General features: G+C 47.2%; 1 protein-coding gene across 1 annotated transcript; it reads left to right on the forward strand.

Annotated features, from left to right (window-relative positions):
- The first annotated feature begins 4495 nt into the window (after window positions 1-4495).
- On the forward strand, window positions 4496-11561 carry LOC118237661 (L-amino-acid oxidase-like). Its single transcript, XM_027426206.2, has 6 exons — window positions 4496-4777; window positions 5200-5312; window positions 6009-6210; window positions 7253-7321; window positions 9026-9162; window positions 10562-11561. Exons 1-6 carry the CDS (start codon window positions 4496-4498, stop codon window positions 11391-11393), a joined length of 1635 nt encoding a protein of 544 aa, XP_027282007.2. The 3' UTR covers window positions 11394-11561.
- Window positions 11562-17490: the final 5929 nt, after the last annotated feature.

Raw genomic sequence — 17490 nt, forward strand, 5'->3', positions numbered from 1 at the left:
CCTGACAGGTGTACTTTGAAGTAAACAAAAGACAGGCAGAGTTGGTTTCATTTTAATTAATTTGTTGTTTTGTTTTAGTGGTTTTTTGTTGTTGTTGTTGTTTTTTTTGTTTTGTTTTGTTTTTTTTTGTTTTGTTTTCCCAGACGGGGTTTCTCTGTGTAGCTCTGGCTGTTCTGGAACTCACTCTGTAGACCAGGTTGGCCTCAAACTCACAGAGATCCACCTGCCTCTGCCTCTGCCTCTGCCTCTGCCTCCACCTCCTGAGTGCTGGGATTAGAGGTGTGAGCCACCAATGCCTGGCGTTGTTTTAGTTTTTTAATGACAGGATCTCACATATCCCCCTCAGAGTTCAAACCGTAGCTGAGGACCTTGAATCCTTGGTCCTCCTGCCTCCACCTCCCAAGTCCAGGGATTACAGGTGTTCACCACCACGGCCAGCTCTGCTTTTTTTTTTTTTTAATTGCACATAATGATCATATATATTCATGGAGCACAGTGTGATAATTTAGTACATAATACAGTGTGTAATCATAGGGCAGAGGCAGTTTTCATCCATTTACACAGTTATTGTTGTTCAATATCTTTCCAAATTCCCCTCGTCTTGTTCTTTACAAAATATGTAAGGAAGCCAGACATGGTGGTACACACCTGTGGTCCTGTCACTTGGGAGGCTGAGGCAAGAGGATCGAGAGTTCAAGGCTAGTCCAGGCTACACAGTAAGACCCTGTCTCAAAATTAAACTAAAGCTGGGCATGGTGGCTCAGGCCTGTGACCCCAGCACTTGGGAGCTAGAGGCAGGAGGATTAGGAACTCAAGGCCAGCTTTGGCTACCTGAGATCCTGTCTCAGAAAACAAACAGGAATGTTAATTAGGTTGTCAGTTACCTTATTGTAAAACATTAGAACCTTTCCTTGCCCTCTTTCTCTTTTTTGATAGGTATGCATGTATGTATGTGTGTGTATATATACACGTATGCAATGTATATGAATGCTTTGTTTGCATGTATGTCCTGTGGTCATATGTATTGTGTCTGATGCCCATGCAGGCCAGAAGAGGGTATTGGATCCTTTGGAACTAGAGTTACAGATGGAGGTGAGTCCCTTGTGGGTCCTGGGAATAGAACTTATGTCCTCTGCAAGAGCAACCAATGTTCTAACTGATGGGCCATCTCTCCAACTCTCCCCTTGGTAGATTTTTGCTGTTGTTTTTATAAGACAGGGTCTCTCTGTGTAGTCCTGGTTGTCTTGGAACTCTCTCTGTATACTGGGATAGCCTCAGACTCTAAGATCTGCCTTCCTCTGACTCCTGAGTGCTGGGATTAAGGTGTATGCCACCATGCTCAGTCTTATTTTATTTGGTAGACTTATTTTATTTTATTTTTTGAGGCAGGGTCTCCTGTAGTAAATTCCAGGCCAGCCTGAGTCGCTTTGGGTGAGGCTTTATTTCAAAGAAACAAACAGATTCAGGATATGAGATTTCCATGTCCTGTTCCCCACTTGCAGATTTTATCCATTCCTCCAACAAAGTCATTACACGTACATACACACTATTTCTGTGGCCATTAGGGTTGATGCAGTGTGAATAGGGCAAACATGGCTCCTGACTCCAGCAGACACATGGGGTTTTCAGTGGTCACCCTACAACAGGCACAGGCAACCACACTCTTTAAAGCCACGGGTGGGCAGAGGGACGCTAGGGCTGTGGGCCTGGTGTTGGCTTCATCTTGTACAGTAAATGCCTGTGGTTGCCTGGGCCACCACAGGCTTCCTGTCTCTGTTCTTCCTGTCTCTGTTCAGAGACTGTGGGTTGTTTTGATAGCTCCTGAAGCTCAGAGATACTTTGTTCTCCTCTGCTCTGTAGTCACCTTGCTGGCATGGCTCTCCAGGGCAGGGCAACTGACAGGAAAATGAGAGCAGCCCAGTGTAAACTTCCTTCACTGGGGAAAACAGGTCAAGGTAGCTGTCTTTCCCAGAGGGGCCCAGCCTTTTTAAAGGAATGGTTGCTGGGAATTTCAAGCAATATTTTCCAGCAATACAGCAACACAGTAAGGTGATGGGTGCATGCCATATGTGTGTGTTACAGAATCATCTTGAATCATGCACCTATGTACAAGGAATAAATGTAAATAAGTGCATCACAAGGGGGTAAAGAGGGAAAACCCCAGACTTCCGGTTTCAAAGTTAGAATCCACTTCCTTGGTCCTAGAGATGGGGGAATCCAAGGGGTGAAGGAAGGCTGGGCTTTGGTCATGGTGTGTGTGTGTGTGTGTGTGTGTGTGTGTGTGTGTGTGTGTGTGTGTTCATTCTCAGTGATAATTAGAAAGTTAAATGCCCAGTGCACAGGTTCACAGAGGGAGTCTGGAGTCAGGCAGGCCCTGAGGAAAGCAGACAGAGGAGGTTGTAAAGCTGAGTTGAAGGATGAGCAATGACAAGTTCAGATGAAACCCCAGCCCCTGGCCCTGGCCCCAGGCCTGGTGTCTGTGATGACTGCAGAGGCTGGAAGACAGCCTCTGTCCATGTGTCCTTCCCTCTGTCTACTCATCCACTCCTTTACCCACCACTTTGCCCTCTGTTCACTCTCCACACTCATATTCCTCAACTGCTCTGAGAACTCCTAGGAGCCACTCTCTGTACAGACAGAACTGATTTCTGATTCACGCCGGATAAGACAGGTGGAGCAATTATCTAACGTACGGAGTACTAGCATTGGACAAGAACACAGGGGCATGGTGATGGGTGGAACGGGATGAGAGAGCAATCAGTCATACACAGGTGGCAATCCCTCTGCCTCCATTTTCTGGAATGCTACTACATGTTTCAGTGGTAAACTCTGTTCCTGGAGAGAGGTACCCAATTGATCTTTTCTCCACCATCATGGGGAAACATGCAGAGGAACAACCTGTATTAGTCAGCTCAAACTGTGTTAGAAGAGTATGGTATGTCTCATGGTGGATGGATGTCTCAATGAAGGTATTGCTTGTGGGCCTTGGTCTCTTACAGTTTCTCATCATGTCCTCATGGGTATCACCTTTCTGTGTGGGCATCCCTGGTGTTTCTTTTAGGGTCCACATTTCATCTTCCTTTTTAAAAATACAATATTATTATTACTCTTTTGAGACTTTCATGCAATGTACTCACTCTTAACAGCTCCTCATAACTTCCCAGACCTACTCTCTCCTCCTTATCCCTACTTCCTGTCTTTTTTCTTTTTCTAAGAGACTATCTCAAAGTAGATGTCCTGGTCCTTTGGCTCTCATAATTTCTCTACCCCGTCTTTCTTGAGCAGTAGCTGTAGGGACTGTGTTGTAGATGTATCAGTTGGGGCTGGGTACCCACAGTCAGTTGTTCTCCTCATTGTGACTGCTGTGACTTCCTGCAACCGTCTCTGCTGCAAGAAGAAGCCTCTTTGCTGATTGATGAGGGCTACACTCACCTGTGGGGCTAAGGATAAGTATTTAGGATGCAGTTAGAAAGTATACTGGTAGCTGGGCAGTGGTGGCACAAGCCTTTAATCCCAGCACTCCGGAGACAAAAGCAGGCAGATATCTGTGAGTTCGAGACCAGCCTGGTCTACAAGAGCTAGTTCCAGGACGGCCTCCAGAGCCACAGAGAAGCCCTGTCTCGAGGCGGGAAAGAAGTATACTGGTTTAGGCAGGAGGCAGTACTAGTTCTCCTTTAGGCTCCATGGTCTACACACTTCCACTTTTTATGAGGACATCACTTTGTTGGGGGAGCCACCCTCACAGCTTCATTTTAACTCAGTCATCTTTTCAAAGGCCACTATCCCTAAACGGAGTCCAATTGTGAGGTGTTGTGGGTTAAAGCCTCAATATAGAAATTCTGGGAAAACACAATTTGTCCCATAACACAGACAATAGCTTTGAAACCAAGAACTCCACTACCACAAAACACACACTTTTGATGGGCTCTCAGAGGGAAGGTGTGGCCTGCTTCTCCCACAGCGGAGCCAGAATTGACAGAAGCGCATCAAAGGAGAAGTGTGAAAACACAGGCTCACTGCTGGGCAAACTCTAACTTCAAGGAGCCATGCCCATCTCTGAGAGGCAACCCTATGAAGATCCTTTGGGCCTGGGGACCTGGTGATCTATTGTGCACATCTCGGGGATTATTATATATGGTTTCAGGCTTCGAGTCTTCCGTCTTCCACAGTGGTATAGTTAAGGGTCTTTACATTGCAGCAGTCTATCCATCTCAAATGGTGGTGGAAACGGGGAAAGCCAATGTGGTGGGCAGGTCTACCTCATTTGCGTGCATGGCAGTCCCACTGACTGAAGGGAGGGAAGGCACCTTGGGCAGACATGCACATGTGTCACTCCCTGAGTGAGAGGCTTTGGTACCTGAGGGGCATTTGTGGGCTAGCAGGAAGAGTGGCAGGTAAACTTGGGAGGACCCATGACTAAGGCTCTCTTTGGTAGGGGAGTGCCTAGTGTGTTGCATCATAGGTCCAGTGATAAATCTTCTTCAGATCAAGGGTTATGGCCAGTCCTCCTTCATCCCTAGTCATTTACCTAACTGCCATATCCACAGCTATGTTCCCAAGCTGGCTGGCTCTCACCCTCCTGTCTGTGCTGAGCTTGGATACCCAGGCCTTCAACAGCCAGCTTGTCAAGTGCTTTGAGGATCCCCGGTATGAAGAGCTGCTGCAGCTGGCTCGAAATGGACTGGGGCAGACAGCAGAGAGGAAACAAGTGGTGGTGATTGGGGCAGGCATGGCTGGGCTCACCGCTGCCAAGATCTTGCAGGATGCTGGCCACCAGGTATGTGGTGGGGCAGGGGACAGTCTCTTGTGGCTCTAAACAAGGAGGCAGAAGACCAAGCTGAGGACATCCCTGGGGAGCTGGGGCCAAAATGAAGTTCTAGGGCTCTAGGGGAGCTGGGGTAGGAGAGCAGGTAAGCTTACCTAGTAACAAAGAGCAACTTTCAGAAAGAGGCAGGATGAGCATAGGGTTGTAGCTCAGTGATAGAGTGAGACACACCATGTGGTTTTCATCCCCAGCACTGAAAAAGAAAGGAAAGAAAGAAGGAAGGAAGGATAGAAGAGATGGAGGGAGGGAGGGAAGAAGGGAGGAAGGAAGGGAGGGAGGGAAGTAAATTTGGGTCTGTCAAGGGAGGAGGGTGTTGTATGGAGGGTATTTGACAAGCCTCATTGAGTTCATTAAAGAGCTGCCTGTCTTTCCAGGTGACTGTTCTGGAGGCCTCAGGGCGTGTAGGTGGCAGAATTGAAACCCACAGAGTTCCTGGAGCACACTGGTACATAGAGCTGGGTGCCATGAGGATCCCTATCAACCACAGGTACTCCTGAGAACAGTAGTAGCAAAAGAAGGCTAGGATGAGGATTGTCACACCACAAGGACAGTGGATGGAGTTCTTTCCGGGAAGTTCAGGGGTTAGGATCTGACCCAACTGATTTCTCAGCCGTAGGGCAGCCCAGGAGCGTCTCTTAGTCTCGGGGTTTAATACAAGTAAGAAGATAACTGTGTTAGGTTTGACTGACAGGGAGGATGGGTTGAGGATTGCAGAAGACAGGTGGTCCAAGATAAACCTGCTAGAAAGACAAAAGCAGCCTACTGAGTTTGCAAATGACAGGAAGCCTGGTATCCTTCCAGGAGATTCTTTCTGAGCAGGTGAGGAGTTTGGAGATGTTCAGGAGAGCCATAATGAAGGATGGCTCCCCAGACACACTCTGCATGTACATCACCCCTTATTGTGCCTCCAGGAACTGGATTGCTCACATTTGAATGTGTGAAGGTTCCAGGTACCACACAAAGCGGCAGAGATCTCAGCCATCATAGAGGGCCACTGACAGGAAGTCCAGTTCCCTCTTGGCCTTATGGCCTCTAGTCTATTGTAATGACCAGGGTGCTTAGCATCCCTTTCATGGAGGAAGGCCAGGGGTAGTCTTGGTGAAGCCAAGGGAGGCAGGAAGTAGGCCCAGGAAACAAGAAGGGCTGTTGGCTCTCAGCCTGAAGTCTCTGACTCCCTTCACAGGCTTTCTCATGAGCTCATCAGGAAATTTGGGCTGATGCTAAAGGAATTCTGCCCCTGCAACAATCAAACCTGGGTGCTGGTGAATGGAGTTCGGCAGCGCTCTGGAGCAGTACAGGCTGACCCTGGCCTGCTGGGTTACCCAGTCAGAGCTGATGAGGTGGGGAAGACGGCAGAACAGCTCTTTGATAAGTCGCTGAGGAAGGTAAGGCAGAGTGGAGAGCAGCTCACCTCTTCCCTCGGGGCCACCCTGCACAAACAACCTCAAGTTCCTCTGATTACCCAGGGAAGAGCTTTAGGGGACCCCAGAACCTTGAGTGCAGGAAGACTACACCAGGTTGACCATTACTGGCCTCCATTCCCTCTCATGACTGTCCTGTGTCAGCCACTGGCTCTGCAGCCAGTGTATATATTCTCAGACCCCAGACACCTGTGCCTGTACAGACATGTATAACTGCCATGAAATTATCATGCTGGGACTAGGTTAATTTCAGAGAGAGCCCTACAAGCTCTGGGTTTGAATGTGCTGTGTGACTCCAGGCAAAATACTTGCTGGCTCCCTTCTCTCTTCTCCATTATTCTCAGAACCTCTTGTGTCCGGGATGCTGTGAGGATTAGGTGACAGGATGTGTGACAGTGATAAAATAGTGCTAGGGACAGGACCAGTGCTCACTCTATAGTTGTAATGATTGACAGTTTGCCAAGAAAGAGCAATTAGCCCTCTGCCCACTCGTGTTTTCTATCTGGCCCAGCAGTGACAATGCCTTTGCCTCCTCTGACCCATGACCTGGAAGGACCTCAGTATGACAGCTGAGCTCAGTGGGAACAGACAGCACTCCCAGGAGGCATCTGCTCAGATGTCCCCCAGTGTTGTCCTGCTGTGGCTCACTAGAGGTCAGCAAACCCAGCCTCTCTCTGCAGATATGTGGGTCCAGCCTCTAGAACCTATATGCTTCAGGGAGTCAACAGAAATGCTTCTAACACAGGACAAAGAGGTAGACTTCCTCCAGGCTAACAGAGGAGCCTGGACACCTACATTTTGTATACTTGGTGTCCATTCAAGAAGAGATGAAATTCCCATCATTCCCAGATTGAGGACACAGTTTTGGAATCCAGGATTCATACAAAGTGTCACATACACACAGGCTGTTGAACAAGTGTGGTGCATGGGGACGGACAGGGAAGGGATGATAATCTATGTGGGCTGTTGCTCACCACCTGTCCTCCCTGTCTTCTTCCCTCCCGAGATTGTGGAAGAGCTGAAGAACAGCAGCTGCCGTGACGTCCTGGAGAAGTATGACTCCTTCTCCACCAAGGTCAGTCTTGAGACCACTGTGCCCTGAAACCACACCAGCGAGAGTGCTACCTGGGGCACATTGTGCTGCAATTTAATTGTCTAGCTTAACTGTCTGCCCTGATAGAATGCAAGCTTCATTAGGGGAGGAAGGGAGAGAAGGAACTAAACAGAGACCACTCTAAGGAGGGCAATCAAGGCTACTTATGCAAAGCTTGCTGTATCAAGGAATCAACCATAACACAGAGTCAAAGGCAGACAGAGGTATGGGAAAGCCTTATATAGGTGTGTGTTGCTTAACAAGGGGTTAATGTCTTTAGATGATTATATAGTTGTAGAAAAATCACAATGTTTACTTGCACAAACCAAGATGGCTACAGTATCACTTGGCTACATACTCTGGGGACCACTGCTATATGCAAGTCACTACTGATGAAAACATCTTTCGTAACACATGACTATAGAGAATAGCAGGAAAGGCTGGGCCTACGGTATAGCCCAAAGGTGTAAGAGCTGATCTGTCATGTGTGAGGCCCTGGGTTCAACCCCAGCACTACCTATATAAAAACACAAGGAAGGTTCCTGATGTGGCCTTATTGGAGGCTGTTGGCTCATGGGTGCTGGAGCCAGCTCACCCATGGGCCTGGGGATGGGAGAGTGGTGGGTATTCTCCAGCTGATCTTGAGAGAGTAGGTGATTGTCATTTCCAGGTCTTGACCATTCTAAGTAGGCCATGGTTTGCCTCTGTAGGCTGCTTGCTTCACATGTTGGGTGGATCAAAGCCTGTTGCCATGTGTGTGGTCTGACCATTGTTTACTCAAGTGTGTGAAGAGAGAGATTAGAGAATAGAGATAAGTCAGAGATCACCAGGACCCACACCCACTGAACACACCCTCAGACTTGGGGCAGAGATAATCTCTTTGACCCTTGGTATTGAAGATCCTAACAGATCCAGCATGCCTTCAGGAACCCTGGTATTGCTGTTCCTAGGATTTCATGGCCCTGTGGTTTAACCTCTGGTTTATACAAGTATGTTGAATAGTGGCATTTTCCCCAACCAGTGGTATCCAGACATCTTAGCAGGTTGTTTCAGTGCCCAGTCTCTAGCCTGGATTGTGCTAGTGACAGAAAACAACGTAGCCCCAGGCAAACTGGATGGCCACACACTCTAACTGGTGAAGCCATTCCAGCCAGCTTTGTCATGTCCATCCTGGCTCTAAGGCAATGAAGAGACAGAAAGCACAGGGCACAATCAGGGCAACAGGTGCAGCATGAGCCAGCTCCGAGGTCACTGGCTGGGTCAGGAGGTGATGGGCAGGTCTGGGAGGTCAGTATAGGATAAGGAGGTTTTGGTACTCAGATTCTTCCTAGCCTAGTCTTCCGGAGAAACCAGGCTGGGTCCACATAGGAAGACATAGAGACTGGGCCTCAGTTTCCCCATTGGCAAAGCAGGAATCCTTACTATTATTTCAAGTATTACATGAATGAAAGGCTGAGTGTGGGCTGAAAACTATACCTAGTGCTAGCTGTTTTCCCTATACGGGGAACCAAGGGGATCATGTCTGGACACATATACATGGCAGCCTTGGGACCCAGAGAGAACACACTTGTCCTCCTACCCTGTGCAGATCTGTTCCTTGCTGTCCCTGGATAGGAAGCCAGGCACCCATGTTAGCTCCTTATACATTCTCATCTGCTTGCCTTATTTCCTCACGCACGCGGACAGGAGTATCTGATCAAGGTGGGGAACCTGAGCCGAGGGGCTGTGCAGATGATTGGAGACTTGCTGAACACAGACTCTGGCTACTATGAGGCCTTTACAGAGACCTTGCGTGGTATCATCTCCTTCTTCCAAGAGCCCCGGTGAGAAATGGTGCAGGGACAGGGGGTCACTAGTTACTGCTGAGGATAATAGTGAAAGGAGGGACTAAGAAACCAGGAAAAAAATCCCTCCAAAATGGGAAGCCAGGTGTGTTACTGCACACTACCTTTAGTCCCAGTACTCAGAAGCAGAGGCAGGGGGATCTCTGAGTTGAAGGCTAGTCTCAAAAACAAACAAACAAACAAACAAACAAACAAACAAAAAACCCAAACAAACAAAAAACAGGGAAAGAAGGAAGGAGAAAGGAGGGAATCTTGACTCCAAGACTCTCAGAGTCACTGGAGCAGATGGGGGTTTTAAGCACCTAGGGTAGAACCCGGAGAGATGCTTTCTGATATGCTACCTACCTCAGGACCCCACTCTGAGAACCTCTTGATAGACTAATGAGTGTGAGCCTCATCAGTTCTGTGACAGGGACTGTGGCCTCAGCCCTGCTTCAAGGGACACTTGTCATCTTTCAGCTCAGGAAGACTTATCAGGGATACAAACCTGAGACTCCAGTGTCACCATTGGTCACTGACCATGTGATCTGCAGCTATAAAGATAAAAGGGCGCCAGGCAAGGTGGTGCACACCTGTAATGTTAGCACTCATGAGGTAGGGGTGGGAAGATCTGAAGTTGTCTCAAAAAACAACAAAAAGATAAAGATGAACTGGTTTTATATTTAAAAGAATACAGGCTACAGAACAACTGAACTGAAGCCTGGGGCATTGATTTATTTAGACAAAGGAGTCCTTCTGGCAAGGACTCCTGCCCTTCCTATCAATTTGAATACAAGCTTTCAGGGAGCAAGGGAGGGGAGGATGTTTTAGGACAGACTAAGCAAAACAGCGCTGTAGCATTTAGCTACTTTCCTTGAGTAGCCCCTGAGGGTATTATGGAAGGGGCTGAAAGAACCCTGGGTCAGGGCTGGGGTTCTGGCTTAGTTGCCAGACTGCTTGTCTAGCATGCATGAAGTCCTGGGTTCCATTCCTTGCATCACATAAAACTGGGAGGAGCAGAAAATGCCTGTAATTCCAGAACCTGGGTGGTGGAGGCAGGAGGATCAGAAGTTCGATTTTTGTCAGCTCATAAGTTTGTCAGCTTATGACCAGGCATCCTGGGTGGCAATAGAAGGTAAGTGACGCAGAGGAGGGGGTTGTATGAGCTCAGAGCAGATGCACATTTCTGATTTGGCACCCCAAAGCAGTGCCTTTCTCTAGTTCCCTGGAGCTAATGGACAACCTGCTTGCCCTTGTTCTTTGCCAACAGTTTGTCCCTCTAAAATATGGTTGGGACATGCCCGTGAAGGGACTGAGACACTGTCCACTTCCAACAGTCTGTCTTCTGAAAGCCTGTCCATCAACCCACTCATCTTCCTGTCTGCTGGTTCACTCTTAGGTTTGATGAAATCGTTGGTGGCTTTGACCAGCTCCCCCAGGCCCTACACAATTCGCTCCTCCCAGGAACTGTCTGGTTCTACTCAGCAGCAGAGGAAGTGGAGATGTCTGGAGACTGTGTCCACGTGACCTACAGGACACCTGACCCTCTGCAGCCCAGGGCCCGGCTGACTGCAGATTTTGTGGTAGTAGCCACCACTGCCAAGGCTGCCCGGCTCCTGCGATTCCAGCCATCTCTCTCACTCAGCAAGCAGGATGCTCTGCGCTCTGTCCATTACAATAGTGCCACCAAAGTGATCCTGGCCTGCACACAGCGTTTCTGGGAACGGGATGGCATCTTCAGCGGAAAGTCTAGCACTGACCGGCCTTCCCGCTTCATCTACTATCCCAATCACATCTTTCCCAATGGTGTGGGGGTCATCCTAGCATCTTACACCCTGGATGATGACTCCACGTTCTTTACAGCCCTGGACCACACCCGAGTAGTGGACATTGTTCTGGATGACCTAGCTGCTATTCACAATAGAAACAAAGAAGAACTCCGTGCCCTCTGTCCCTATTTTTCGGTCAAGAGCTGGAGCCAGGACCCCTATTCCATGGGTGGATTTGCCTTTTTTACCCCTTACCAATATGTAGACTATGCCCAGGAACTCAGCAAGCCGGAGGGGTTGGTCTTTTTCGCAGGGGAGCACACAGATATGCCCCATGGCTGGATTGACACTGCTATCAAGTCAGGGCTCAGGGTGGCAAAGGACATTCAGGAGGCTGTGGACTTGGCTTTGACAAGGAATCCCAGAAACATAAAAGAATACTTCCCCAAAAGTGAACTGTAAACATCCATCTGGGCTTCAGGACCTGGCTGGGGTGATTCCAAACAAGTTTGTCCATCCCACTCTCACCCATCTTCAGAGATTTGACCCAAGGCCCATAACTGGATCCCCAGAGTAACAGACTGCCATGACCCCTAGATTTATGACAGTAACTCAGGAAGAATGTGTGGCACAGACATAAAAAAACAATAAAGCAATTGTTTAATTCAACCATTACTGTTTTATTTTTATTTACAAATTTTTTTAACTTAAATTTTATTTATTCAGTGTGTGTGTGTGTGTGTGTGTGTGTGTGTGTGTGTGTGTGCAAATGCCATGGTTTGAGGCTTGGAGGTCAGAGTGTTAACACTGGGGAGTCAGTTCTCTCCTACCATGTGGGTTCCAGAGACTGAGTCCAGACCACTGGCTCGGTGACAGGCATCTTTAGCCTCTGAGCCATCTGGCCAGCCCAAGTGTTTCATGACATTCTAGAGTCTCTAAATAATTTTACAGTTGAGTCCTGAGGGCAGGTGAGACTCTTGCCTTTCTTGGGCCTCTCTTTTTATCCTTTATCTAGTCCTAACTCTCTGGCTTACTTTTCTGTTGATAAGAAGACACCATGACCAAGGTTGCTTACAGAAAAGAGAGTTTATTGGTGGCTTACAGTTTCAGAGGGCGAGTCCATGATCATCGTAGTGGGATCATGGCCGCAGACAGGCAGGTGTGGTGCTAGAGCATCAGCTGAGAATTCACATCTTTATTTGAAAGGGGGAGGGAAAGCTAAGCTGGAAGTGGTGTGGGCTTTTGAAACCTCAGAGCCCACCCTAGTAACACACCTCCTCCAACAAGACCAAACAGTTCTTAGTCCTTCCCAAACAGTTCCACCAACTGGGGAATCAAGTGTTCAAACATCAAGGGGGTTGTTCTCATTCAAACCACCACCTCCCCACCTCTTTTCCAGTTCTCTGCCTTCCATGACTGCATTTAAAAACAAAAAAAACAAACAAAAAAAACCACAGGTTTCTTTGTGTAGCCCTGGATGTCCTGGAACTCATTCTGTAGACCAGGCTGGCCTTGAACTCACAGAGATTCACCTGCCTCTGTCTCCCCAGTGCTGGGATTAAAGGTGTGTACCACCACTGCTCAGCTCCATGACTGAATTTTAAGGGAAATTGAGATGTTGGTCACTTGAGGCCACTGTAGCCAGCATTGTGCCCCATGCTTCTGTGTTGTTGCAACAGCCTCAGTGGACAAATGATGATAGTGTTGTTTCTGTGATTTTCAGGGTCAAGACTTAAGCCCCAATAAGTCAGGCTTGTCCACCCATCATTAACTGACTGTTTAAGGAGACAAATAATGGGGCTAGCAAGATGCCTCAACAACAGGTAAAGGCACTTACCACAAAGCTTGATGACTTGAGTTCACTCACCAGGTCCCAAGGAGTTGGAGAGAGAACTGAGAGAACTGACTCACAAGTTGTCCTCTGACCTCTGGGCATGACCCTGGAACAATCTCTCTCTCTCTCTCTCTCTCTCTCTCTCTCTCTCTCTCTCTCTCTCTCTCTCACACACACACACACACACACACACACACACACACACACACACACACACTCCTGTAACTCCAGGTTCAGAGGATCCAATCCAGGCAAACACTCAAATACATAAAAAAAATACCTTTGAAAAGAGAGAGTAAGTTAGTGCACACCTTTAACTCCAGCACTCAGGAGGCAGAGACAGAGGAATCTCTAAGTTTGAAACTAGCCTGATCTACACAGAGAGTTCCAGCCTGCCAGGGCTACATAGTGAGTCCCCGTGAAAGGAGGAGGGTAGCCATAGCTTAAAGTAGAGAAAGGAGACTTAGTCAGTGTAGCCACACTGGGAAGAAAAAAGGCAGTCCATCTTCAGGGCTGCTGACAAAAGTGTAAATAGAAGGCACAAAATTTGAATAACTAAGCAATTGTGTCACGGTCCCTGCCCACATTGACCCATCACTGTCTCAGCTCTCCCTGGGAGACAAGCTCCCTCTCTGCCTGGCACCAGGCTTTGGCTTTGCCCTCTCTCTGTAGGAGACTTCAGAGGAATTCCAACTCCTTGGGGCCCATTGTCTCAATAGTCTAATGGCCCAAGGGAGGACACCTGGGCCTCTCTGCAGAACACCTCCATTCTTACCAGAACCATCTAGTTGTCACTGCAAATCCTTGGCTCTGGCTTACTCTCCTTTGTGCTCATATAACTAGTGATTCACATTAGGGACCTGTCACAATGAGTAGGTTAAGTGTTTGATGAATACAGTGTCTCAGAAGGAACAGGGCTGCATCCCCTCCCTGTCCCTAGACCCACGAGGAGGAGTGTAGAGATGGCAGAGTTGATGCTGATGACGCCTTTTCATCAGAGAGATAACAAGATGAAGGGCATAGAGGTGGGTGCGCTGTAAAGGAGCCCATCATTTGGCAGTGGCTTGGCCTGAATTTTGTCCTGAAGGGACTCTTGGGGTTATGAGTTAGTCTCCCTGAGGGTCACAGGAAGAGACCAGGTGGCTACATAGTGAGGTGACAGTTCAAAACCAAAGGCAACTAGGCACTGTCACGAATCTGCTGAGATAAAGTTGGGCGGTGGTGGCACAAACCTTTAATCTACTGCCTTATTTTCTCTGTCCCTGCAGAGAGCAGTGAGCTGTGTCCTCCCACTTCTGTAGTTGGGTCAAAAGCAGCTTAGGGAAGGTAGGGTCTGAATTATAGCCCATCACTGCAGGGGAGCCTAGGCAGGAACATAGAGCAGCTAGTCATAGTCCAGAGCAGAGAGAAGACACCTGGAGAAATGGCTCAGCGGTTAAGAGCACTTGCTGCTTACTCATGAAGACCAGAGTTTGCTGGCCAGGAACCATGTTAGGTGGCTCACAAACACCTGTAACTCCAGCTCTCAGGGTCAGCCCTCTTCTAGCTTCTTTGGGCACCTGCGCACATATGTGTGCATACATTGCAGAACACACACACACACACACACACACACACACACACACACACACACACACCAGAACAAATGAGGCTGGAGACATGGCCCAGTGGTTGCTCTTGCAGAGGACCCATCTTTTTTAAAAAGAGCAAAAAGAGAATAGATGAATGCACGATTTGTGCTGAACAGCTTTCTCTATTCTTACAGTTCAGGGTCCCAAACCAGGGAGTGATGTTGACCTTCTTCAGCTAGGGCTTTCTACCTCCCTAAAGCAATCTCCACGTCCACATGAGTTCTTGTTCAGGGAGGCCTTGGACCCTCTTACAATACAGCTTCTTGTTATTCCTCTTGGGTGTCCAGAACTAGTTAACAAGACCCTGTTGCTGAAGACATTACATGCTCTCAAGGCAAATTACGGAGAAATCAAACTGGAACTGAGAAATCAAATCTGCTGACCAGTTTTCATAGTGTAGGAAGGTACGATGGTGGCTGCAGGAGAGAAAAAGCATCAATGGTCTCGCCAAGCTGAGAACCCTATGAACTAAACTACCAACCTTCCAGGTAAGATGTGCCTACTAGTGCAATAGTGGCATGACTACTACGGGGCAAACCAAACCCTCTCTGATAGGGTTTGAGACCTGCTCCACAAGAGGGAATTCATGCCTGGCATTGTAAACTCAGTTCAAAACCTATGGCCAAGGAGGTGTTAGGTGCTAGGCAAAACTTGCTACTGCGATTTAGCTAAATCAACACAATGCCAAGCTGTCTTCTATGTATTTACATTCACATTCATAGCCAAATGCTACTCTCTTAGAGAATCTTTTAATGGATGGTGATGAAGGCAGAGACACATGGCTGCTCATGGTGCTGAGAATATGTGATGGTTGAATGCTCAGTTCTACACAGAACATTGACACACCCCCCTCTAACAATGCAAAGGGAAAAATGCAGAAGAGGGGGCAGGAAGACTGTAAGAGCAGAAGACAGGGGGAAAGGCTGTGAAATTCCTTCTCTGAGCATGACATAACCATTGCAACCATGATCTCAAAGCACAGTGCTGACTGCAATGGGAATGCATGACTGGGTCTGTACAAGATGTCAGTCATAGGTAAGGGAGGGGCCATGAAGCGTTATATCTTCCTGTTGAACAATGGGGGTACTGATGGATTCTGGGGGTGGGGCAGAATTGTCTTAAGTCTTGTACCTACTGGTAAACCCACCAGGCTCTAAAGAACACTTTGAGATCCATGGTCACACAGCCCTAGTTAAACTCAGGGGTAACAACATAACAGAAAGGCGTGAATGGGAAAGAGACTGGGGCGGGGGCGTGGGGTGGCAATAGGGGTGGGAAGGAGGGAAGAAAGGACCAGGAGTAGTCGGGGTGCATTATATGCACTATGAAATTATCAGAGAACTAAATGAATAGACTAGTTAAGGGGGAAATAAGGAATTTACAATCTCAGGACAAGGGACTGCCTTCCTAAAGTCCTTCAAATACAACTCCACTCAAAGGGCCCAGAAGGCCAGGCCAGGTGACTTCTCTCAATTGCTATAAAAAAAAAATCCCAGCCCCTCTCAAGGGAGTGATTATTTATTAAAATGTTTATATCAACTCTGATCTGGTAAATTCTTTTGACTCCAGGCTCTGGGTCACTCCACCTACAACAGTCACCTTGGATTTCACCTTGTGCCTATTACACAGTGCCTAGTAGACAGATCCCTGTGTGCTGAGGTTACCCCTAAGTAGAAGTCATTGTGAGGGAACCAGCTTGTTCCTTCCAGCAATAAGGACTTCTTTGAGCTGTCCTGCAGAGCCAGGGTGGATCAACCAGAGCACACCTTGACCAGGAGCAGTTATATAGGCCTTGCTCCCTGGTCCACTTCTCTGTCCAGGGATGGGCTGGAATGCTCACTTTCTACCTTCCCCACACTTGAGCTTAAATTTGTGTTTTATCATTTAAAAATATTTTAGATTATTTTTCTATGTTGTGTGTGTAAACAGAACAGCGATAAATATGGCTGAGCAAGTATCTCTATTGTAGGATGGACAGTCCTTTGGGAATATATCCAAGAGTGGTGTGGCTGAGACATGTGGAAGTTTTTTTTTTTTTTTTTTTTTGTGAAATCTCGATACTTGTTTCTGCAGTGGCTTATATCCCCACTAGCAGTGAGTAATGGCTCATTCTCCCCACATCCTTGCCATCATTTGCCATCATTTATTTTCTTGATAGCCATTCTGACTGGGGTGATATGTAATCTCAAAGTAGTTTTAATTTGCATTTCCCTGATAGCCAAGAATGTTGAACATTTCTAAAAACATTTATTGGCTGTTTGTATTTCCTCTTTTGGGAACTTTCCGTTCAGTTTGTTAGTCCATTTTTAAAAGTTGGGTTGTCTGTTTTCTTGTTTAGGTTTTAATTCTTTGTATATTCCAGGTATTGATCCTCTATCAGATGTGTATCTGGCAAAGGTTCTCTCACATTCTGTAAGCTGATTGACTGTAGAGAAGCTTTTCAGTTTCATGAGGTTCCATCCGTCAATTGCTGGCCTTATTCCCTGAACAACTGGAGTCCTGTTTAGGAAGTTCTCTTTTCTGTTTTGAAATGTTTTCCCTATCTTTTCCTCTATTATTTTCAGAATTTGAGGTCTTAACTTAAGGTCTTTGGTTCATTTGGAGAGGATTTTTATGTAGAGTGAGAAGTAAGGGTCTAGTTTCTTCTATTGGTAACACCCAGTTTCCCCAGTACCATTCATTAAGAGATTGTCTTTCTCCAATACAGACTCTTGGCATCTTTGTGGAAAATCAGGTGTATGAGTTTGTATCTAGGTTTTCTATTCTGTTCTTTATTTAAAGATACATTATCTGTTTTTTTTCATGCTGTTTTGTTTTGTTACTATGGCTCTGTATATAATATCAAATTATACTTCAGTGTAATTTGAAGTCAGGTTTAGTAGTGCTTCTAGCGTTGCTTTTGCTCAGGGTTGCTTTGGCTGTCAAAGATTTTTTTTTGTGTGTTTTTAAATAAAATTTAGATTCCTTTTCTATTTCTGTGAAGAATGGCATTATGATTTTGATGGGGATGGCACTGAATCTGTAGATGGTCTTTGGCAAAATAGCCAGTTTTGCAATATTGATTCTTCTGATCCATGAGCATGGGAAGCCTTCC

Source organism: Cricetulus griseus, chromosome 7 (genome assembly GCF_003668045.3).
Source record: "Cricetulus griseus strain 17A/GY chromosome 7, alternate assembly CriGri-PICRH-1.0, whole genome shotgun sequence".
NCBI classification, from domain to species: domain Eukaryota; kingdom Metazoa; phylum Chordata; class Mammalia; order Rodentia; family Cricetidae; genus Cricetulus; species Cricetulus griseus.

Excerpts from the sequence above, each read along its gene's own strand:
- LOC118237661 (XM_027426206.2), top strand. The coding sequence starts at position 4,496 with ATGGCCAGTCCTCCTTCATCCCTAGTCATTTACCTAACTGCCATATCC. Across the intron at positions 6,211-7,252 it reads TTGATAAGTCGCTGAGGAAG|ATTGTGGAAGAGCTGAAGAA; the intron begins GTAAGGCAGAGT and ends TTCCCTCCCGAG. Across the intron at positions 9,163-10,561 it reads TCCTTCTTCCAAGAGCCCCG|GTTTGATGAAATCGTTGGTG; the intron begins GTGAGAAATGGT and ends GTTCACTCTTAG.